General features: G+C 37.8%; 1 protein-coding gene across 1 annotated transcript in view; it reads left to right on the forward strand.

The window, feature by feature from the left end:
- SLC1A1 (solute carrier family 1 member 1) overlaps nt 1-25,737 on the forward strand; it is a 51,788-nt gene that overhangs the window by 9,896 nt on the left and 16,155 nt on the right. Inside the window, exons 2-5 of the mRNA XM_072151823.1 lie at nt 13,335-13,475; nt 14,008-14,100; nt 15,764-15,878; nt 23,500-23,542. Coding sequence (XP_072007924.1) covers nt 13,335-13,475; nt 14,008-14,100; nt 15,764-15,878; nt 23,500-23,542 — 392 coding nt within the window. The remainder of the gene's footprint in view (nt 1-13,334; nt 13,476-14,007; nt 14,101-15,763; nt 15,879-23,499; nt 23,543-25,737) is intronic.

The raw sequence follows: 25,737 nt of genomic DNA on the forward strand, positions 1-25,737 counted from the left end.
GTCTTACCTATATACTAGGAAGGAGGGGCCTTCATTGTGCCAGCCATCTATATACTTGCAAAGAAAGGAGAGGCTTTAGTGTGCTGGCTACCAATATACCGGGGAGGAGGGGCTTGAGTGTGTTATCCATCTATATAGTCATGTGGAGGGAGACAGTGTGCTGGCTGCCAATATATTGGGGCATGAGGGGCATCAGTGTGCTGACTTTCTATATACTGTTTGGGGACTGCAGTGTGCTGGCTACCTATATACTAGAGGGGAAGGGGTTTCAGTTTGCTGGCTACCTATATACTGCAGGGGAGGCTTCAGTGTGCTGGCTACCTATATACTGAGGTGATGAGGGGAGCTTCAGTGTGATGCTACCTATATACTGTGGAGAATGCGGGGCGCTTCAGTGTGCTGGCTACCTATATACTGGGGAGGCTGCAGTGTACTGGATACCTATATACTAGGGAAAAGAGGGGCTGTAGTGTGCTGGCTAACTATATACTAGGGAAAGAGGGGCTGTAGTGTGCCGGCTACTTATTTACTGGGGGAAAGGAGGTGCTTCTGTGCACTGGCTACATTTATATTGGAGGGGGCTTCATTGTGCTGGCTAGCTGCCAATATTGGGGGAGGCTGCAATGTTCTGGTTAACTATATACAAAGGGGACTGCAGTGTGCTGTATAACTCTGTCCTGAGGGGGGGGGGGGTAGTTGCAGTGTGTTGATGTGGGGGGATTTGTTTTTAAACTGCCATTGTGAATATTCTCTGTTTGGATTCTTTCATTTTCCCCCTCTGGGTACCAGCGCAGTGCTTCCGTCCTGCAGGGATTAGTATTATAAATCATGTGATTACTGATATTTATGCAGATGCATGATCCACTTTTATCAGCTGATATCATAATTTTGTTAATAAAGTTAACTGTTAGGAACTACAGAGAATTGAGAGGAGACAGGGAAAATAATGTTAAAGTTTTATCTACATGAAGACTGAAAGGTTGAGTCTAAGGGGCATATTTATCAGGGCCTCTGTGCCATGTTATTGCTAGCACTTGCGATTATTTGCCCCAGTCCGCTACCTTGATGCCAGTGGGACATGAAGGGCGCGCCGCCTGGGAGTGGGCCAGCGCGGGGCGTTTCTGTCCTCATGCTTCTGCTGCCGACTTTTCACATATAAAAAGTAGCCGGCTGCGTTTATTTCTACGCCAGGCAGCCTCTTGAAGCACCCTGAAGCCTCTTGGTTTATCGTGCTGCGAAAATGCAGTTGCGGGGTGCACGAGCGCCAGCGTATGATAAATATCCCCCTAAGACTTTAAGTAGTAATAGTTAATATTTTCTTCTCAAAAATCTACTAGTCATCCATGGAGAATGACAACAGAATATCAGTGGCCATATGACTGTTGCTTTAGTCTATACAATTATGACTTTATAATGTTATCATAGGGTTGTTCCATTTTTCCTACATAGGATTGACGATAAAAAAAGGTATGCGTGCAACATGTTCACTACATGTCTCTAAATGTAAGAACCAGGTCATGTGGTAAAATAAGTATTTGTTTTTGTGTACATTGGTTCTGTAAGAAGAATGTAAATTAGTAGGGATGTGAGCACCCCTGATGAGTCTCTTTAGGAAACTGAATCTTTTAGGTAACATTTCTAAGTATAGCTAATGTATGTGGGAGAAAATTGCAGAAATTCAGATGAGAAAGAAGCCAGATTTATAATATACTTCCAGTGGACCGCATCAAGTTCCCAAATCTTTTAGCATATATTTAACCAAGGTTGTGTCTAAATTTCTTTTTGAGGAATCAAAAAGGTACAGCCTTTTCAATATTAGCATTGCATAGATTTTATTATTAGGGATTAGTAGAAAGAGAACTCTATTGTTGACACTGTGTGGAAGTACACTGCCATTTGAATTTGACAATTCAGAGTAAATAAACATCTGATTGGTGTGTACGAATTGTCTGTGTAAACCAGTTCTGCCATTGTGCTGTATTTTCGTAACATTAAGGTTGCTCAATTTGGAAACGTAATTTCAGATTTATTTCCTGGGCATTTTGCCAAAAGGGATTGTTTCTTGCCAAAGATGTCATATAGGTTTTTAAAGTTGGGCTCAACTTATGCGTACAGTCAGCAATTAAATATTTTACCATGCTAACACCATCCTTTCCTTATCAGCCTTATTGCCAATGTTTTTTTTAAACTGGGAAAACAGTTCACATGTAATTGCTGTTTATTTTACCTATAAATGTATCTCTATGTATCATTGTTAGTTGCCTAGTTATATTATAGGGAACCTGTCAGGACACTAACCCCCCCACCCAGCCAGTAAACAGTACCTTCCTCTGTAATTTGTATGTCCCCTGGATGTATTGTTAGCATATTTCTAGTCTGCAGAATGAGTGAAAAATCATTTTTATTCTTTTGTAAGATGTAGAGGTGGGGCAACTGACCAGGCAGTCAGGCAACCCCGTCTCCTGACTGCTGTTTGCTCTGCTCACTCCCTGCATCTGACGTCGCAATCCTGCTTCCTTTTTGCAACATCATTCTCATAGACTATAGATCAATACTGTGATATACTGTATCTGAAACTACATATATACAGTTGCATGGGTGAGGGAACATTAGTCAAAGCTGAAAGGGCATGCTTGGGGATCTAACTGCATCAGGCATACTCCTATGTGACTCTTGGTAAATTTGGATGGAATGAGGCACATTTCATGACTAACAACCCACATAGACATCTTTCTAAATAAATTGCTAGCATGAGTTACCGGATGGTGGTATTTAGCAGTGCAAAAACTTTATTACTATGCTCTATGAGAGAAGTATAGCAGTTATATACTATTTTCCTGAAATACAGTATATGATTCCCATTGTAAGCATAGATTTATTTCTAATGTTTTGCAATTCACTAAACATACTGCTTTGTAAGTTCCCATTGCTGATATCAAGAGAAATAAGTTACCACAACTCATTTTCAACACCCATAACTTCTACATAGTTTATATTTGTATAGAAAGTATAATGTTGAGTAGATGCACCAATGTGGAAGTTTTCTTCTATTAAGTGACAAGTAATTACTGTTCTGAGTAAAATGCCTCATAGTCATGCTACAGTGGCTCAAATCCCTTGCAGAATGAGTAAATAAGATGGAATTTTCAGAAAGTAGTTTTATGTCCAAAGGTTGATACATGCAGATCAATATATATGTCCTGCTGAGAGAAGTTTAGCAGTTGAATGACAAACATTAACACAAACACATCACCTCTTAACACCTACTGAGGTAAATTTTAACTTGACTATCTCTGCCCCTGAAAGTTAGCGAAACTTACAAAAACAATGCAGAAAATCAGCTGTTACACTTAACCAATACATATATATTCTACATACTGGAAACTGCTCAAATAAATAGCACTAATAATATTCTCTAAATCTAAAAGCCCTATCAACCCCTTACACAGAGGAGATTAGGAAAAATTGAGGGATTCATTGGCTCAGAACATCACATGCACAGTGTATGTAATATAATAACTTTCTGTGTGATGGGACCAGAAGCACTGGAGTGTAGAAAATCAGTGCTGGGACAAAGAAAACCTCCATAGTGGTAAGTATGTTTATCATGTGCTATTTCGTCAGGGTTTGCAGGAGAATGAATCCCTCTTTAATGAATATAGATACACAGATATGTATAGTATAGAACAGAGCTACATGTATTATCTTTGACCGAACACCAAGTTCACATTAGTGTTACATATTTCTTTTTTTTAAGAGTGGAACAACACAAATCAAATACTAATGGTTTACGGAACTTTCTTCTTAACAGCAGTTACAAAAGACTTGCTTCCATTTACCATCTGTATTTAATTTCTGTTACGGACAAAAATAGCAGAAATTTGGAATACTGATGTGAACTTGGCTTTAAGCATTGAAATATTTACAGTGCACAGACATTTATTCCCCTTTTTAGTGTGAAATGTGGGATTATTTTAATTGACTCATTATGCTATGTAAAATTAATGTTATATTGAATAATATTTATAGATTGCCAGCATGTAACAGTATCACCCAAAAGAAAGGGATGCTAAGAAATATAGTACTTTGATACTCAGTTTAAAAGACTGAGAAGAATTAATGATTACCCTATGTTGCATTGATAGCGTAAGGCCCCTTCCACACTTGCGTTGCAGATCACATCACAGTTTGATCAGGGTGCGATCAGGGTTTGGTCAGTGAAAAATGCATATTTCGCATCAGAGTGCAATCAGTTTTCAGTCAGAGTTTGTTCAGTGTCTCAGTTTTTCACACGCATTTTCATTGCAATTTCATTGCGTTTTTCATGCGCAGATAAGGTGTGTGAAAAGGACTCAGGACTGAGCTCTATCTTTTCTATGGCAATTGATGCGTGAAAAACGCATTGCACTTGCATTGCACTTGCCTGTGTCTCAGAGTGCAATGCGTTTTTGATGCATCTCCATAGACTTGTATGGTGCATTTTTCACGCGCGTGACTTGCAAAAGTAGAACATGTCGAGATTTAAACGCGCGTTAAAAAAATGTGCGTGTTTGCGTGACAAAAAAATGCAAGTCTGAAAAAACCCATTGGTTACAATGGTTCAGAGTGCAATGCAAGTTCTGCACGTCAAAAGCACGCGCAGAAAACGCGCGTGAAAAACGCAAGTGTGAAAGGGGCCTTAGAGTATGCATAGTTTGATACAACTAACACATTTATTTAACGATGCTGTTTATAATACACAAGATGTTAAATAGCCCTAAACCTTTGAGAAGATGGCAGCAGGCAGATGTTGTGTTGTTTGTTTACCAATGCACCTCTTTATAGTAGCAAATATGGACAAGGTACCTAATTAGAAATAATTACAAATATGTTTTATATTACAAATTTATTTCAAAGCTGTCTTTAGTTATATATTACAATGTCATAAGGGAATTTTTTAATAAATAGCAGAGTTGGGATTTCTTTAATGTGCCTCATTAAATAAACAGTATTAAAGAAACGTTGTTCTGCTGAACATAATTAACATGTACAGCCACATGCGTGTAACTGTATCTTCAGATGAGCAGGTACTCTCATATCTGGACAGGCATAGACAATGAACTGTAGGCTGTTGTTGTAACGGTCGCAGTCGGTGTTAACACTGATCACAACCGTGTGAAACAAAAAATTCTGACAGCTGCATTTAAATATTTTAGAGAAGGAAGTGGCTCTCTCTCTCTTACTGTCTGCACCACCATACTGCAATCAGGGGGTTCAGATAGTTGCTATGCAGCCAGGGCCTTGCAGAGGTCCTTAGATATGCCTTGAATTAATTCCTATTAGAATGTTCACAGAAAAAATGTATGATCATGGGATGGGGACAATGAGAAATGAAAAGAAATACTTGTTCCTAAAGATTAAAAATAAGCTTGTCCTGAAGGGATCAGAGTACATCGACAAAGTCCAATAAATGGTTATATATGCACATTAAAACAGAATGCCTGTCAGCAGTATTTGCCCTAATAAACCATTCTAAGTTTGTTTTAAATCAGCGAAAACCTCCCAGTAGCTGGTCCTTGTAGGGACCTGAGTTGTGGTATTATCCAGAAAATTTACTTTCAATCCAGCTGTAAATTGAATTGTAATGGGATAAGATGTCCTGCATGACAAAAGCTATTGGTTGGTGAAAAAATTTATATGAAGGATGCTTTAAACATAAACACCAGATTTTGACCCCATCTTCTGAAAAGATATGACGTGCATATAGCAGTTGTTCAATTTGTCAAAAAAAATCTAGATCATGTTTTTTTTTCATGGCCCAGTGTTGTGGTATGAATCCAGAAAATCAACTTTCAACTTTCTATATGAATATATGTTTCATTCACTATGAACTGAACTTCCTAAAGGCAGAAATCACAGGCATCCTGCAACACCTTCATAAGGGAATTTGCTTTAATTATTACCTATAATTACACATTACTTATGTGTTCCAGAGTTACTTTGTACCACAAGTGAAGAGTAGACAGTTACCAACCATGGAGCATCTCCATTGCTGTTTTGCCAAGCATATTGTTAACTTTAAATTAACAAAAGCTTATCAGATGTTACATAGTAAGGCCAAAGCAGCATATAACAGAAAGAAATGACGAGAAGTATTCAAGCACTAATTACTTGTTGATTTCTGTTTGCACTATGTTTGAGAATACTTTTCATTTCAGCTTAGTATCTGGAATTAAAAAAAGTAAGATAGGGGGACTCCACCTGTTTTTTCTTACCCCCCCCCCCCTATCAAAGTTGATAAAAACTCATTACTGGAACTCAAAAGGGAAATAATCACAACACATGTAATAAAACATTATAAAAAATATTTAAGAAATCCATTACTTACTGCCATTCAATTAATAGGTTCAACCATTTCGCTACTACAACAATCAAACTTTTTTATATACACAAAACACCTGAATTAATAAAAACAGTTTTATATCAAATTCATATTTGTTACTAAACACCTAACAAATGCTGGGTTTTGGATAAACAACAAAAGACATCCACCATTTGCATGGTTTATATATGCACAATTGCGTAAAAAAGTTATGATCTAGAAGTCAGTTAACATGAATGAATTGTGTTAATTGGGACATAAAATATCGGACAGCTCATCTTCCCACCAGCATCTTAACTAGTAGCAATGTTGGTACTCAGGCCATAGACAATAATAAAAGAAAGGTTACTCACTGAGGACTATGCGTGAGTTTTTTTAGAAATGCTTTTTTCAGGGAGTGGAAGTATGTAAATAATTTTTAGTAGCATGTACAATAAAGGGTCAAGGTTATTATCTATTGAGGTGTAATCCTGTTTGTCACTCAGGAGAAATATCTTCAAAACTTTTAACATTTTGAACATAAAAAGTTGATTTAAAAATGAATTATTGTTTGGTAATGCAATGTTGTTTGTGTCTGTTGTTTTGCTTTAGTATAGGTGAATATTCACATGCTGTGTGTACACCATCATGTGGTGGACACTGCCACTTAACAAAAACCCATGCATTTTTAAAGAGGGTTTCTGTCATGGAGTCCATCAAAAAAAAAGTTTTGTACTGTGTTAGCCAGTTGAAGAAATTCCTTTTGTTTTTGATAGGTCAAGTAAATTAATCTTCTTGAGATTGTGATACCTTTTAATGGGTAGCTGAAATATAACATGTTACAAGCACACTTTCGTGACAGCTATGGTCCCTTCATCAAGTATAGTATGAGAGTCTTTCTGAAGTGACACAGACCTCAAGAAAACCTCACCACATACTCTGCAAAGATGCCCGCCTAAAGACAATGGGGCAGATTTATCAAGCTGTCTGAAAGTCAAAATATTTCTAGTCTCCCATGGCAACCAATCACAATCAAGCTTTATACAGCTTGATGTCTCAACTTTGTTATTGCTATTGTCCTTTTGTTTACATTTTGTTAGCATTACTTCTCTGTTCATGGTGTGTAAGATCTTTGTCACTTCAGAAAGACTGTCATACCATGCCTGATGAAGGGACCTAAGCTGTCCCGAAAGCTTGCTTGTAACATCCTATATTTCAGTTAGACATTAAAAGGTATCACAGTTTCAAGAAGGTTATTTTATTTGACCTATCAAAAGCAACAAGAACAGACAAAATGGTACAGCAAGTTACACTGCTTTGTTTATGACAGAATCTACAGTGGAGGCTTCCAAGAAATCCTCTAAGGCAGGCAAAAACCTAAACCTTTATAGTCTTTTTGTGGCAGGTGTTTAAATGAATTATTATTGATTAATAAATAAGGTATTATAAAAGTCTTTATTTGGAAACAGTTAATTTTGTTATATTCTATAATATTCAGGTATCGTGATATTTAGCACTAATTTATAGACGTGTCAATTGGAAAGAAGATTATTCCTCACACAGTCACACAGACTGTTACTACATGTGTGACACCAATTGTTTTAGCAGTCACCAATCTTGTGAATATACACAGCAGGTTAACAAGTCAACTGCAGGGGTTGTATTGACAATAAACACAACTTCCTGCAAAGCCATTCCAAATGAATGGGGCACTTACACAATCTATTGGCTGACCTGCAGCAATGCGATGTAGGATGTGTATGACGCAGCTCTAATATCGCCCGTTGCCCACAGGGGAGGGGTGTTGACTATCCTCTGACAGCCATTGATTCAGCAGGCTTGATATAGCCGAGGGGTTGGACGGAGACTCAGAGGGAGGCTTGGCCGTTCCTATTGAATCTGATTGGCTACATTCCACTCATCAGGGAATGCATTGGATCTCCATATCAATAGATAGAGCTAGCTGCAGTTAGAGTTATGAGGGTGAGCCATATGTTTATAATAGGTGTTTGTGTCCAAGTACACTTAGCATCCTCTGATTAGGCCACCCACTCTATTACCTATATTGGCAGCACTGCAGCTTCCCAGGTTATTAAAGGGTTGTGTATGCTTGAGATCTATCAGCTATACGACACTCTGTACGAAAAATCATTTCTTCATTATAGTGGAGAGACAATATGTTTTAGCTATGTTCTTAGCTATGTTATGACTAAAAACCCTATATTTTAATACACATCCAATAAAGGTTATGTTTTAACCCGATACAAACCTTTTAGTATCCTGTACAGTTAATAAATACACACATATTCCTAGCCTATTTATCACCTCAGCACATTATATTATTTGCTGCACTTGCATTAATCTAAGTAAAGTCACTTTTCACTGGATCATTCTGTTCCATCCCTGTTCTTCACTATCTCATTGCACATAATTGATATTTTCAAGTAACATTAAACCAAACCAATACATTACACCCAAAATGAGTATTGACATGAGCAGTCCAGTATTTTACATTTCTGGGCCCTACTCACTTACCTACTACAGGTATACTGTTATGTAACTGCAACCAGATGGATGTTTAATGTTAGCAAGGGGTTCTTTTTGTAATATTATGTGTGTCCCCAGAGATAAGCAATAACAGTAATACTGTTATCTGAGTGAAGCTTTCCTCCTCTATCTCTGAAGATTACAGAGCCTTTGATTTTTTTTTTATGCCAGTTAATTATTGTGTGTGCAGATTATACCTGCACTTATTATTTGACATAAAGAAAATGCAGGTCTGATATTACCGTAACTATGTAGAGTACTGAACTATAAGCAAGTTGCAGACTTATATAAGAGTCGATAATAAACTGTCAATTTTTGTAGATTTTCCTTAAGGATGAAGGAGGTGCACAGATTAAAATATCCAAATTAAAGTATCACCTATAGCACCTATGCCCAAGCACAGGCACACTGGAGTGTTGAATGAACACAACATAAATATTATAGGGGAGATAATCACATGGGCAAACTCCTGGAGTCCTTAACCAAGCCCTGGAGAACTACCAAGCCCATCTTTCACCTATGAGACCCATCGTCAGGTCAACTAGTTACAAGCCCCAATGAGATAGCATGTCTGATACATGATTACTTTGAGAATCCTTATCAAGCTACGCCCACTGATACTTCCAGTGTTGAGTCTTGACTCTCTCTCTCTTTACCAGGAGTGACTGAGGAACAGAGGGTGGTACTGGAGGCCCCCCTTACTGAGGAGGAAGTCAAGGCTGCTATTTCAGGATCACGGTCAGAAAAGGCGCCAGGGCCAGACGGCCTGTCAACAAAGTATTAAAAAATACTAGTCCCCGAAGTAATCCCGCTACTCACTGAGCTATTCAACCTGACATATCGTGATGGCATCATGGCAGACAAGTTCACAGAGGTCAGGACTATACTCCTATTGAAACCCAATAAAGACCCTGACTCTCCTAAATCCTACCATCCTAGAACTTTACTCAATAACGATTATAAACTCAATACATCCATTGTAGAGTCTCGCCTGCAATCTATTCGACCTCATATATTTCACCCAACCAGGCAGGATTTAGAAAGGGGCGCCACGCATCCAAAAACATTCGACACGTTGTAGCAGCCACGATAGCGGGACTAGAAAATTAAGGCCAGGTCTCAATGCTGTTAGTGCTTGATACGGAGAAGGCCTTTGATACAGTCTCCTGGCCTTTCTTACAAGCAACATTGGGCGAAAGGAACTTTGGTAGACCCTTCCAAAATTGAATCAACTTGTTATACACAGGATCCAACACTATGATCACGATAAATAAAAGGAACACTCCACAGAGATATATATATATATATATTTAGAGTGACCAGACAGGGCTGTCCAACATCCCCTCTTCTCTTCAATATCTCTCTTGACCCCCTGCTCTACCACTTACACACTACCTCCAGTTTTCAGGGAATACAACTGGGAACCAGAGAGATCCGAGTCTCTGCTTTTGCAGATGATCTATTACTGGTAGTGTCTGACCCTAAGACATGTTTACAACCGGTACTAGAGGACATATCTAGGATAGTCCGACTGTCAGGCTACTCTTTAAATTTGGACTAAACAGAGGCCCTATTATTAAGAGGCCCGGCTAGGCCCCTCTGGACAAGGAACTTCCCCTTTTAGTGGCAAACCACTTCCCTCACATACCTAGGCGTAAAAATTACTAAACAACCCACCAAGCTGTACAACACGAACATAGCCCCCTACATACAAAACCTGGAACAGACAATCTCCAAATGGCAACATCACTCCCTCTCTTTCATAGATAGAGCCAATCTACTTAAGATGGTGGAGTTCCCTAAGCTGTTATATCTTTTAAAGTCTCTGCCCCTGACTTTAACACCCAAAGACCTAAATAAAATTAATTAACTCTACCGGAAATTCATCTGGGGGGACGTCGCCCAAGGATAGCGTTTCACATGCTCCAACAACCCAAGCTTAATGGGGGCCTCAACTTCCCTAATATTAGGGCATGCAATCTAGCGGCTACTATAAGGGTGATTAGGGACTGGCTGCACAGCACCTCCATCTACACAGACATCTCCATAGATTAATATTTTTCAGCAGGGGTGGGTCTGACTAATTTGTTACATACCACATATGACCGCCTTACCACACAGACAAGATATAACCCCTTGTTAATGTCCACTTGGTGTGCGTGGTCAAGGGTGAGAAGACATTTCAACCTTTATCCCTTGTACTCTCCGCATCTGTCATTTATCCGCAAACCTAACTTTCAACATGGTCACCCACACCGCTATTTCTATACAAGGTTTAGGGCTGGAATTCGCATGGTGGTGCAGCTGCTAAATGATACTGAAAAAACAAATCCTATCAATTACAGAACTACAGGAGAAATTCCCTAACCTGCATATTACGTTTTTCCTATACATCAGGCTTCACACTATGCTGAGAGGGTGTTAGTAAACTTGAAAGATAACGACTGGAACCCCAGCTGCAGAGCTTGGTTTAATAGGACAATGGCCAATACAAACAAATCTCCCTAAATTATGACCTCCTTCACCCCCCCCCCCAGCTGGACTATGAGATCTCGTCTGCTCCCTTGACTAAGGGAGACAATACCTTATGGATTTTGACCTTTAAGCTGGAAAAGGATCCGGCTAACGGCTAAAGAGAACTGGAATTGACATTCTGAATTCAATGGAACATTATGACCTGATAGAACTTCTCCCTTCCTCTTTTTTCCATACATCTTCCTTTCCCTTCCCCTTTCTCATGTGGGTCCCAGACCCAATGTTTGTATTGTTGACCCTATTTTGTGGTCTTGTTATCCTATAAAATTGGAAAAACTCAATAAATATAGTTTCAAAAAAATAATATTAAAGTGAAGGTCCCCTAAACACCACCATTTCCTATACACATCTAAGTAGAAAAAACAAAAAAAAAAGTTCAGTCAATGTCATAAAAAAAAATTGACAAAAATGTTAATTTTACAACACATCCCTTAACTAAAAAGTGATCAAAATGGTACCACTGAAAAGACCTACTCATCATGCAAAAAAAGGGCCCTCAACCAGCACATGGAGTGTGCCCGTATAACAGGTTACCTCCAGATTTGGGCTATTGTAATAGTCAAACTTTGTGGATCATATTAGTATTTTATCCACTGAAAATGTGTACATTTTTTGAAAAATACATTCATTTAGCTCACCATTTAGTGATGAGCATGTCTGTCAGACTGATGGAGCAATTTCAGCAATTTCCGTCAGCTCCATAGAGATTAATGGAGCAGAACGGTCATGCGCGGCCGTCTGTGAAGAGGGGTCCGACGGAGGTACATGGGACCCCATCAGACCCCTCGTTTTTGTGGTCTGTGGGGGTCTCAGTGATGATCAGCAAGTTAGGCCCTATCCTGTGGAACTTTTGTTCATGGGAAAACCCCTTTAAACTTCTAAGCCTCATAACATCCTACAAAATTGAGAGGATGCATTAAAAACATGTACTGCAGACATTCAGTAAGTATTAGTTTTCAAGTAATTCTGGTGTTATAACTATGTGTCAGAAAATTTTACCAAATTCTTGCCTTTTTTCATAAATAAACTCAAAACACACTACCCAAATTTTTCAATTAACATCAAGTGCAATATGTCACACGAAAATAGTCTCAAAATCACCTGGATATGTTAAAGTGCTCCAAAGTTATAACCACTTATAAAATGGTACCACTAATGGAACCCTGCAGAACCAAGTCAGTACTATGTTAAGCTAACACACTACCAATGCATGACCACAAAGATCTACGTCACCAATGCATGATTTGAAAAAAAAGGTCCATGTCAGGAAGGTGCATAATGGCCTGGTCATTAAGGGGTTAAAGAAACAAATAAAATCGGTGGAATTGTTCAGATGCACGACAAAGGTGATTTTAAAATCAACAAGCCAGAGACTACTGGAACCTATCATCATGTAAAAATGACCTTCTTGATGACGGGTTCCCTTAAGCTAAATTTATACCTATAAAGAGATATACAGACATAAAACTCTGCTGCCAATAAGATTATTATTTTACGTATTAGTTCATTTATCTGGAATATTGTTTCGATATATCATGATTTGCAATAAGTACATTCCTTGTATAAACTATATATTTCATAAAGCACAACTGTAAAGTATAAAAACTTATGCCTAACTCTGCACTAAGCAACAATAAGCAGTTCTCTCATTTACTCTAGTTAGCTATCTGCAGGTGTTTAGTAGCTAGCAAAGGTTTTTCCTTGCCACGACCTCGAACCCCCCCCCCCCCTCCCAAAAAAAAAAAAGGCTAATCTCCTCTTGCCATGCTGTCTGGGACCATGGGAAACTATATAGGACATCAGGAGGCTTGTTGGGTGTCAGAAACTTTACAGTTATGCTTTAATTCTTTTAAACTTCATATTACATTAATATTTTACTCCATGTTTAGACCTTTTTTTCTCTTTTTTTAAGGTATTGGCCTTGGACTTGTGGTTCGTGAATATGGCAAGCTTTCTAACTTGGATAAGTTTTACTTTGCATTCCCTGGAGAGATTCTAATGCGAATGCTAAAGCTCATCATTTTACCATTGATTGTGTCCAGCATGATCACAGGTACCTTATATTTCATTTTTTCTTTCTCATTCATTCAAAAAATATTTCATTAATGCTGAATGTGTATATTAATTGTAATGGAAAGTTTGTAATTATTATTCTTTTAAGCTGAATAGGTAAATGATTATTCCTTGCTTTAACTAAAAAAGTAGAATTTATAAAAATACTGAGGGAGATTTATCAGTGCTTCTCTACCAGTTTTCTTGTGACTACACCACCTCCACGCCATGTGGGCATGGACGGGACGTGAAGGAGCACTGCTGGCGGCAGAGTGGGCCAGCACAGAGCGTTGCTTTCCTATGACTGCGCACTCTCTTCACCGCTGAATATTCGTTGATAACATTTGTTTCTGTCCACTTTACTTGATCTCATATGCTTTCATCTTATTATTTTAGGCCATTTTTAACTTTTTTTTGTATACCTTTAATAACCAAACATAGTTAGTTGAGTCAATATTCTCATACACAAGAATCAAAATGTATGACAGTTATATTAGAGCACATGTAATAATCATATATTGTTATTTACTTAGGTGTTGCTGCTCTGGATTCCAGTGTATCCGGGAAAATTGGTCTGCGTGCTATTGTGTATTATTTTTGCACTACAGTCATAGCCGTTGTTCTTGGTAACTATTTAGAATTTATGGTTTTGTGTATTGTATATATATATTAAAAAGTCACAAAAATTTCATTCCTAGCCATCTTCCCGTACCAGGCATAGGAAATACTTTGAAGCTGTTTCCTTTTTTTTGGAGACTTTTACAAATTAAAAACCATGGGGGAGATTTATTTTTTTTTCTTTCTAGTTTTCCTGACTAGTCTAGTTCCTTTTCTTTTAATTCTTAATCTAATTTGTCTTAGGTGGATTTTCCTTGTGTTAAATTGGGTGTGTTCCTGTAAGTCTTCCATTTCTACCTAGTGTGGAGGACAAGAAAAAATATGTTAAAAGCAAACTGTTAAAAATGTGTGACTTTTTTGCACCAACACGTGAAAGAAAAGATACATCTCCCCTAATTAGTAATTATGTTACCTACTGCAGTTCTGTTATTACTTCTTGTATTATTTTACAGCATTCTTAGCATTTTTAAATCTTCTAAATAGCCCCTTAACTCCTTAACCACCATCATATTGGTATTCTCTGGTGGTCTTATGGAACACCTTGCAACAGTATCACGTCAGAGGATGTTTCATGTCCTGCTGGTGCTTCCACAGCCCAGCACTAAACATTGACCGCTGTGTCTAAGTGGAAAAAAGGGTGGCACTCGGCAACCCAATGTCCAGTGAAGGATCTCAGGATTGCCTGTGTCAAGTATCTATTAGGCCAGGCCGAAGTCTCAATCTCATGTTAGTGTCCTCTTGTGGGATAAAGTGATATAAAAAAAAAGGTTTAAAAAATGTTTACATATAAAGTCTATAAAGTGATATAAAAAAGTTGCAAAAAAACACTAGTCATACAAAAATTATCTGCACATTTAAAAAGAAATTTAAATCACACACATTTTGTACCTCCACTCCCATACCAACACAGGCTAAGAAACTATAATAGTAGTTATCCCATGCAAAACAAAACACTTTTTAAAAAATGAAGGAAAAACAATGCCCAAATTGACATTTGCTAATCATCCATCACCCAAAAAATTATATTTATTTTAATAAAAAAACTTTATTAACCCCTTGACCCACAGTAAAAAGTTATTGTGTTATTTAGGTTAGATGATATAGGCAGAAAATATTTATTAGAAGAAAAATATCAGGGTTTTAAATATACTGCTTGGAAAGGGTTAATAAAAGTTCACCAGTAAAACGTATGAAACCCAAAATTGTGCTACTCAAAACTATATTTCATCATGAAAAAAAACAGAACGCATACAGCTATACTGACAGAAAAATAGAAAGGTATAGCTTGTAATAGTAATCAATAATATTGATGAAAGAAAAACAGTAAAATGGCCAGTTCCATCACTCCCAGTTTCAGACAATTGTCCTAACGTTCATGTTGTTCCACAAAATTATTGTGCAATTATCGTAGATTGAGAATAAAGAATCTTCATTCATTTATTGTAATGATAAGTTGTGAATTGTGTCTACAATTTGCAGAATATACAAAAAAGTATAAAACTGAGGAATAAAACTGATCCTTCACAGATAACTACAGTTTCTGATATACTTCTAGTCTTGTACACTAATAAGTGATTGACGCAAAACTTTGGAAATCTGTTTGCAATACAGAAAATACAGATGTTATGAACACAAATAGCTGGACTAAGAAAACTTCTTCTTTAACTGCAGGAATTGTTTTAGTTGTGACAATCAAACCCGGAATATCTCAAAGTGCAGATGACATAGACAGAACAGGCAGTACACCAGAAGTCACTACTGTTGATGCTCTGCTCGACCTGTTACGGTAAGACAATAGTGTACATGTTCATAAGTAATTGTCACAAAAACATATATTTAACTTCTTTAATGTTGTCCTAAAATATAGCTCATATGCCAGTCTGACATACAAAAGGTGAAATGTAATTGAAATTAAGATTGTCATATTATAATTGTCATTTAAATAGTCTGATATATTTTGGTAGTAGTGAAGACTTGTACAGAGTCTTGTATAGAGAGCAGAAGAAGAGTAAAGGCTAACTGAGTATATTTAATGGTGAGCTTTTGAGAATTATTTTCACAGCATTTTATACACACTAGGAAGTGATCAACAAAGCATATTAAAAAAAACTTTAAAACAACAGAATGACATATACACAGAAGAAGAGTGAAGAAATCAGACGATACCTTTTTGAGGATAACTGAGTATATTTGATGGTGAGGTTTTCGAGAATACTAGTTCTCTTTGTTAGACATGATGTTATGCATCAAACAGAAAATTTTATAGCATTTTATAGCATCACAGCATTTTATACACGCTAGACAGTGAACATCAAAGAATATTAAAAAAAAACTTTAACACAACAGATTTATAAATACAGTGACATCTTATTTACGACAGGATGGCAATAAACAGACTGAAAACCTGTACCTCAATCACAGGAGGTACATAAGATCAAGGGGACTATTCCTGCAGGTCTTCTTATGTGGTCTACCTTATGATGTGTCAACAGTGTCCAACCACAGGACTTTATATTGGGGAAAAATGCCAGAGACTCCATCAGCGCATGAACTTGCACCAATCTGATATTAAAATTGAAAGTAAATAATCTCCCAGTATCTGCACATTTCTCCAGATAGCACTACACAGATAATTATTTTAATGGGACATTTCAAAGAACAAAGGGAGAGGAAAGAAATCATATAATCCTGCCGCCTTTGGGAAATTCTGACCATAATTTGATCTTTCTTAAACCACGATATCGCCCGGTCCTAAAAAGACTCCCTCCTAAGGAAATAGGGGTACGCAAATGGTCAGGGGCGGTGGAAGAGGAATTGCAATGCTGCTTTGCAACCACGGACTGGGAGTTGTTATGTGGTGAAGCTCAGGGCGATGTAAACCTGGGTGTTAATTTGGTCACTGACTATATCAGATTCTGCGTAGACAGTATAGTGCCAGAAAAAAGGGTCAAAATATTTGCTAATAATAAACCTTGGATGACTGGAGAACTTAAGAAATTGTTGGGGTTGAAGAGGCGAGCTTTTTTGTCTGGGGATGAGGTCTCCTATAGAAGCCTATTAAAGGATGTGAAAAATAAAATCCGGGAGTGCAAAGCTGCATATAAAAAGAGATTAGAAAATAAGCTGTCTGAGCAAAAAACAAAGGAGGTCTGGAAGGGTCTAAAATTAATTACTGGTATACCAACGCGAACTGAAGGGGCAGAAGGGGATAGAGAGAAGGCCAACGAATTGAATAACTTCTTCAATCGGTTTGATGCTATGAGTAATTCCATAGTGTCGGGAAGTAATGTAAGGGATGGTGTAAATCTAGATGTGGTGGGGGAACACTATGTGGGAGGAAAACAGGAGATGATGCCGCCGATTAAAGTTGAGGAAGTGGTACTAGAATTAGGACGAATAAAATCTAGTAAAGCTGGAGGCCCAGACATGTTGGATAATAGGGTCCTGAAATCGTGCTGTAGGGAGTTGGGGGAGGTTTTTACACATTTATTTAATATGAGCCTACAATGTGGAATAGTGCCAACTTTATGGAAAACTTCAGTTATAGTTCCTGTGAATAAAGTCCCTCGACCGAAAACATTAAATGATTACAGACCAATAGCGCTGACCCCGGTAGTCATGAAAATCTTAGAAAGACTGGTTATGCGGCATTTATCCAGTGTAGTGAAGGATTTTGTAGACCCACTACAATTTGCATATCGGTGTGGGCTGGGAGTAGATGATGCATTAATTAATCTGTTACATAGAGTATGTGCTCATCTAGAATCCCCCAAAACAGAGGTACGTTTGACTTTTTTTGACTTCAGCAGTGCATTTAACACGATTATTCCAGCATTGCTAGAATCTAAGCTTCAGGTTATGCAGATTGAACCGATCATGATTAAATGGTTGATGGCTTATCTGCGCTGCAGACCACAGAGGGTTAGGTTGGGTGACACATGGTCTGATGAGGTGGTGTGTAGTACGGGGGCCCCCCAGGGTACTGTCTTAGCTCCCTTCTTGTTTATTTTGTACACCTCTGATTTTAGGAAAAATGATCCGGCCTGTTTTCTTCAGAAATACTCGGATGATTCAGTAATGGTGGGCTGTATCACAGAGGGGGACGACAGTGACTACCGAGAATCAGTGAATACATTTACAGAATGGTGTAGCTCAAATGGTCTCGTGTTAAACGTGAATAAGACGAAAGAATTGGTTATAGATTTTTCGAGGAAAAGGGGTGTTATGCCGAAACCGCTCACTATAGCAGGGACAGAAGTGGAGCAGGTTGGGAGCTATAAATACTTGGGCGTAATCATTGATAATAAATTAAGCTGGCATGAGCATATTGACAAGGTCTCTAGACGCGCTAATAGTAATCTATTCTTTTTACGCAGACTAAGGGCATTTGACATCCCAAGGACTATGATGGTCGGTTTTTATAATACGGTTATGGTCAGTGCATTTGCATTTGCCCTAGTGGCTTGGGGCAACTGTATTTCTAGTAGGGATTGTCAAAAGATGCATAAAATAATTAAGAAAGCCTCCTCGATAGTAGGTCTGCAATTTGACAGATGGGAGGAACTTGTACAGTGCGGGATATTAAGGAAATTGGAAAAAATTAGAAATAATAGTGCCCATCCAATGTATGGCGTGCTGCAAGCACAGCTTAGTGGTTTCAGCTCCCGTTTTATTCTCTTGCGTTGCAGGTCGGAGAGATTTAAAAAGACGTTTATACCGGCCGCTCTCGAGCTATCAAATAACTCAATTAGGGGTAAACTAGGAATGTTTTAAAAGTGCGCCTACTGGAAATAGGTATTATTTTGCTATTTTTATAATCTATTTACGTAACTATGTATTGCATAGTCGGTGGAATCTATTTATATCTATGTGTATTAGTGTTTTTATTCTGTTTTATGATATATGTGTTCCTATGTGACCATGTTTTTATGTGAGTATATATATGTGATGTCTTGTCAATTTTATGTACTGCGGAGGTGACACTTTAAGTTCCCGTTTGGGATAATAAAGTATTATTATTATTATTATTATTATTATTATTATATAAATTAATGCAGAGATTGAACACCTTACAAAGTGGTCTTAACATTCATGCCAGCTTCATGACCCCCTATCTCTGACCTGGAGGCCACAAGCATATAAGAACCAGGGCTCTCTGTCATCTGTCATAAATAAGATGTCCCTGTATTTATCAATCTGTTGTGTTAAAGTTTTTTAAATATCCTTTGATGATCACTGCTTAGCATGTATAAAATGCTGTGAATTTTCTGTTTCATGCATATAACATCATGTCTGACGAAGAGAACTAGTATTCTCAAAATATCTCCATCAAATATACTTAGTTAGCTTCAGAAAGGTATCACCTGATTTCTTCACTCTACTGCTTTCTATGACTAACATGGTACAAATCTACAATACTGACATACACACAGACATCTTATTTACAGGATGGTAATAAAAAGACTAAAAACTTGTGAGGCATGACAAAAGAGCTCTGTCTGTTATCTACTTGTGGCCTCCAGGTCAATGATATGCGGTAATGAAGCTGGCATGGATATCAAGACCACTTTGCAAGTGTTAAATATCTGCATTAATTTATACTCCTATTCTTTCCTTTCCCTCTGTGTTTTGAAATGCCCCATTAAAACCGTAATCCGCCATTAGTACCAGACATATCTGGAGCACATTCGTGGATTTTGGTCCACAGTATTCCGTGTCACTGAGGAAGCAGCAGATCCCAAAATTCTCAAAATTCCCTACAAGAAATCTCTAACCATACACCTCCTACAAATCGTCATTCTAAGAAAATGGAAATACAATTCCCCAGCCACAATTAGTGAGTGGCTTGTGGAAGTAGCCCCTACTTATACAGACTTATTTTTCCAATACCTGTTTTTATTGTCAGAAGTTTATGGGCTCCCCGGGCTACCACACCTTGCAGGACTTATGGTCTTTGTGATTTGGTTAGTGTTGTCACCTGTTCTCTATTCCCCCTGCAAATCCTCCCAGCATCATTCGCCCCACCTCCCCACTTTAACCCCTCTTTTTTTTACTCTGTATCTTCTTTCTTTCTCCTTTAATGTGCCTAGTTAATAACCTGTTCTACTCACTACTTTGCCTTTGCAGTCTCTGTTGTTTCTATACTTATGTCTAATTATGCTCGATTGTTACATTATGTGCGCCTTCAAAGGCAATTATATTGTTGTTACATTGTATTATGCCTATGTCCCATTATTTTCAAGGAAATCGCTTCGATCTTGAAGCAACAATTGCTTTTCTAACATTATTGGTGTTTTCCTCCTTGTACTTTTTGTACAGGTGGTTACATCTTTCTGATAGTTACCCCTTCCTCCACAGATGGATAGCTGTCTCTTTATTTTAGAAGGGCATAGAACAAAATAGTGCTTAGTTACTTGAGATGGGTATACTATAAGTGTAGCCTATATTTGTCCACATTTAATAAAATCACTGTGCTATTTGGTTTAGAGACTTAACTTCTCTGTCAAATCAAAAAGCATCGTTTTACATGACATGACTGCTTAAACCCAAAACAAGCTAGTGGAGCCAGACAGAAGAGGAGATACATGTTTCTCGCAACAGTTGTCCAGAAATGTTTATAAAAAATAAACTACTCTAAAAAAATAAACTACTCATACTCACTCTTCTCCATGCTCCTAAACAAATTTGATTGTATATTATAGCTTCTTCCTAGTATTAAATATTAAAGTAATTCTAATAAATTTAAATGTGTGTAATAATTTATTGAGTCAACACTTGTTCGTGTTATTGTAGGCAATGTCCAACTTAAATTACCCTTATTCTGAAAAAAGGTATATGGTGCCATAAATTCTGGGTACTGTTACTGTACAATAGCAACAAAAGTTATGACCAACTAGGAAGTGCTAGTGATAATAGTTGATGAATTATAGAGTTGTAGTGACTGTCATGTGTTGTCATGTGATATTGACCATATACCGGTAAATCTTATGTAAAAATGCCTCAAATCACAGCAGTGCTAGATAATAGAGACTTTATAGTTGCTTTCCATTTCGACCTAAGAGGGCAGATTCTGAAAAATGTTTTTGAAGTGCATGCAACATGATTGTTTAAAAGTACTGTACAAAGGAAAGTTCCAAGTTAAGGGAGGACACAGAAGGACATGGATATGTCAGGGCTGGATCAGTAAGTCGATGGCAGAGAGACAAGTAGAAGAATAGGCTTCAGGTAGAGATGTAGACATGGTAGATAATCACTGAAGTCCTGTAATAAAGTAAGGGTATTTTAAATGCAGAAGTATATAATATCAGCATATAGATGGTACTGAAAACCAAATCTGAAAATGGTTAGATAAATGGGGTCATTATAGAGGTTAAAGAGAAGAGGACCTATGACAGTGCTCCGAGGAACCCTGGCAGCAAGAGGAAGAACAGAGAGATTTAGAAAAGGATACACTGAAAAGAGATAGAAATAAAACTAAGAGAGCTATGTTCTTAGAGCAATGGAGTGAAGCATCCTGAGGAGGAGCTGGTGGTCCACAGTTTCAAATTAGCGCAATGATGCCATTTTGCATCAGAAGGTGGAATTTTCTGTACTAAATTGCGAGTCTCTCTTGCATAAATGCCCCCCAATATGTGACCTAATAGTGGGGGTTTATCAAACAGGCCACAATGGATGTAGCTGCAAGGTTAGCACTATCATTCTGTGAAGCATGGATCCAGTATATTGCACTTCAAGTGGACTTTCCAGAAGGCACATTTAAAGGGACCACAGGGGGTGAGTGGGTTAAGGAGTTTACTGAATAGTAGTATTAAACAGGATTTTTTGTGTAGTGGAGAACATTAACAGAAATGAACAGAAGGTGGACCAGGATTAGGAGCAAGGGCGTAACTACAGGGGCGTCAGGGGGCCCAGCCACCCAATCTGCTACACTAAAGAATGGAGGATGTGCACCAATATACACATATTATATTGCACAGTATGTATATAACAGTGCACATCTTCCACAATACCAGAGGCATAACTACAGGGGTAGCAGCCATAGCAGCTCTTTACAGAAGAGCAAGATGGGTTAGGATGGTTTAATAAGGTATAGAGTAGATGAGAAGAGTTGAAAGGCAATGGAAGGCCTGATGAGGGGAAAGATGGATTGTCCACTTACTTTGGCTCTTATCACCTGCAGCAAGACAAAAGTTCTCTTAGGTGAGATTACATACTCAAGCAAGAGGTAGGCCACAGGATCAGGGTCTCCTTCTAGCAGGTGAAAGTACATTGCAATTTCACAGATACAGACTGTAGAGATGACAGTTACAGAGAAATGAAGATCTTGTATATTTTATAATTGTAGCCCCAGTCTTTGTGACAACTGGATTTCAAAAATGTTGGGTTGTAATAAGAATCAGGATTAATAATAAAGCTTCATTGCAAACACCTTTAATAACTATTACAGCTCTTTATTGTAATCTACAGTAATTTACCAACATCCAGAGGTCCGTTTCTAACTAGGGGTTGTCTGTAAGTCATGTGTTCTTAAGTAGGGGACAGTCTGTAATTGTAATGTTATTTGTGTTGTTTATTATGTGAAACAGTCTTCATGCCTTGACTGGAGTAATGATGCAAAAAACTGTTTGCCAATGGGATTAATAAAGTTTTATTATTCTAATACTGAAAGATGGGCTGTAAATCTAGCATGTGTCATTATTGGCCAGCACGGATGTACAGAAGTTCTTGAGAATGTATTGTGTTTTTTTTTTATTTTGATGGGAGTGCTATTTTATACACATAACTAACTCTTGCTTTTTCTCAGTATGGTACATTTAAGGAGTGTTATTAGTTGTTAATAGCAAACTGAGTTTTTGATAAGTGAATGGAATGTGAGAAGCCTGTACTATTGGTTGTCATGTTTTATAAAATAATTAGTTTTGAACCTGCCTTAGATGCTGAACATTTGAATACAACACACATGAGAGTTGCAAAAGATTGACAAATTGGTATTAGCACTTAGATATTTTTCATGCGTTTAGAATTTTTTTTCTACTTATTTAATGAATTTGTGGGAGTTTCCAGACAAGCACTTGGTTATAACCTTTGAAAACAATGCCCGCTCTAAAACTTCTGCAGTGTATTATTGAATTAATTTTACTTAAGAACATGTCTTGTTTTTGTATCGAAATATACTGTAATGAGAATCTTTTCTGTGTGAGCGTTGTGACGTGAAACTCTCTGTCATACAAAGTTGTTATAGCTAATCATCAAAAGATTCTATAATGGTGCTATAACTTCTAGTTTTTTATCCAACTTAAATAAGGTAACAAATTGAAAAAGTGTGGATATATACTAGATGTGTATGTATTAAAATTCCATTGTATTTTTAAAGGTCATTTTTATTTAAACTTTGATTTTCCCCTTAGAAATATGTTCCCAGAAAATCTTGTTCAGGCATGTTTCCAGCAGGTAAGATAACACCTTTCATTATTTATTTACATATAGAATTCAGTCTTGTCCAATAATCTTTTATTAACTCTAGACGATAACTTATTATTTTAAAGGTTTTTAATACCATATCACATTAGGTTATAACCTTACATAAGACACATCATTGCCTAAAGAATGTTGGCAAACATAATGTTTTTAAAGGATTTAACTATTGGAGATTAAGCAGAGCTACAGGATGATGTTTTAAAATATTAGTCTGCAGAATATGATGCAAAGTGAATCAGATATAGAATCTTGTTATGGAAATTAACTAAATTAATAAGCAGAATGATACCTCCCACATCAGTTCTTTTAAAGATCCTTGAAATTATGGGCAAATTAGTTCAAGAGGTAAGTATATAGAGGCTTAGAGCTCAGCAATATGGACTCTAGTTGGTGATTTCCTGGGATATGGTAAAATCAATCAGGGCAGTGTTGGCGAAGCTTTTGGAGACAGAGTGCCCAAGCTACAACCAAAACCTACTAATATGTCGCAAAGTGCCAGCATGACAATTTCAGCAGTAACTTATTGATCCCTGCTGTATCACAGGTTGTAATTTTATTGGCGTCCTAAATTTACCAATACAATAGAAAGATGATGGAGAAAGCTCCAATGACAATCCATCTCTATCTACAAATTCTCACTTCTAGCACTGAGTAAGGCGCGTCCTGGGCTGTATTGACCACAGGAGGTGGCCTATATGGCAAACTCTATGTTGGAGAGATGGCCTGGGTGCCCACAGAAAGGGCTCTAAGTGCCACTTCTGGCACCTGTGCCATAGGTTCGCCACCACTGGCTTAGGCTGTGTTCCGTGGCAGAGAGCTTGACTTAAGTTGGGTGAAATGTTTATAAATTGTGCACAGATTCTAGTTTAATACTAAAATGTCACATTTCCTTCTAAAATCAAACATGACCGGAGGATGTAAAAATGCCAGCAGGGAGATTCCCTGTTTGATCAGCACCCCCCAAAGTATTTTTGGGGGTGCCGATCGTTGCCGACCCCATGGCTGTCCATAGTAAAGGCCTGTAAGGTGCTGTCACAGACAGGATCTTACAGGCACTGCGTCAGCCTATGCAGATGTAAAGACTCACAATTCTAATATTCTGCAACACATTAGTATTGCAGGGTATTATAATGAACAAGCAATCAAATGATTTCTTGTTCATGTCTCACACAAAAAAAGTTAATAAATTGTCATCAATAGGACATAGCCACCCCAAAATCATTCAGTCAGTACACTTAATAAGAGGATCACTGCTTCAGTTCTTTTAGGGGACTTCGCACAATACACTGAATACACAACCGTGCGCAACCAGGCTACATAAGTGTGGGTAGAATGCAAATAAGTTTTCCAAGGTGTTAAATGGAAAACAATACCTCCTTTTGCTACCTTGAAAGGCAGCCCCCTTAACATCAAGTATGACTTACAAGAAGTCTAAAAATATGATGTGGGATTAAGCCAAACCAGTATATCTATTCCATAAGGAACAGACTCCCAACTGTAGACAGCACTGTTTCGACCTGATTGGGTCTCCTCAGTACAGCGTAGGGAACTGATTTGGCTATGTGAGAGGCTATTGACTAGGGACAGACAGTAGGTGTTCTCCTTAAGGAGACAATGCCAATTAAGGCCACCTTAAAGGCATGTGGAGACTTAAAGCCATAATGCTCCACTAGGGAATTCTGGGAAGAATGCAAATAAGTTTTCCAAGGTGTTAAATGGAAAACAATACCTCCTTTTGCTACCTTGAAAGGCAGCCCCCTTAACATCAAGTATGACTTACAAGAAGTCTAAAAATATGATGTGGGATTAAGCCAAACCAGTATATCTATTCCATAAGGAACAGACTCCCAACTGTAGACAGCACTGTTTCGACCTGATTGGGTCTCCTCAGTACAGCGTAGGGAACTGATTTGGCTATGTGAGAGGCTATTGACTAGGGACAGACAGTAGGTGTTCTCCTTAAGGAGACAATGCCAATTAAGGCCACCTTAAAGGCATGTGGAGACTTAAAGCCATAATGCTCCACTAGGGAATTCTGGGAAGAATGCAAATAAGTTTTCCAAGGTGTTAAATGGAAAACAATACCTCCTTTTGCTACCTTGAAAGGCAGCCCCCTTAACATCAAGTATGACTTACAAGAAGTCTAAAAATATGATGTGGGATTAAGC

Source organism: Engystomops pustulosus, chromosome 1 (genome assembly GCF_040894005.1).
Source record: "Engystomops pustulosus chromosome 1, aEngPut4.maternal, whole genome shotgun sequence".
NCBI lineage: Eukaryota > Metazoa > Chordata > Amphibia > Anura > Leptodactylidae > Engystomops > Engystomops pustulosus.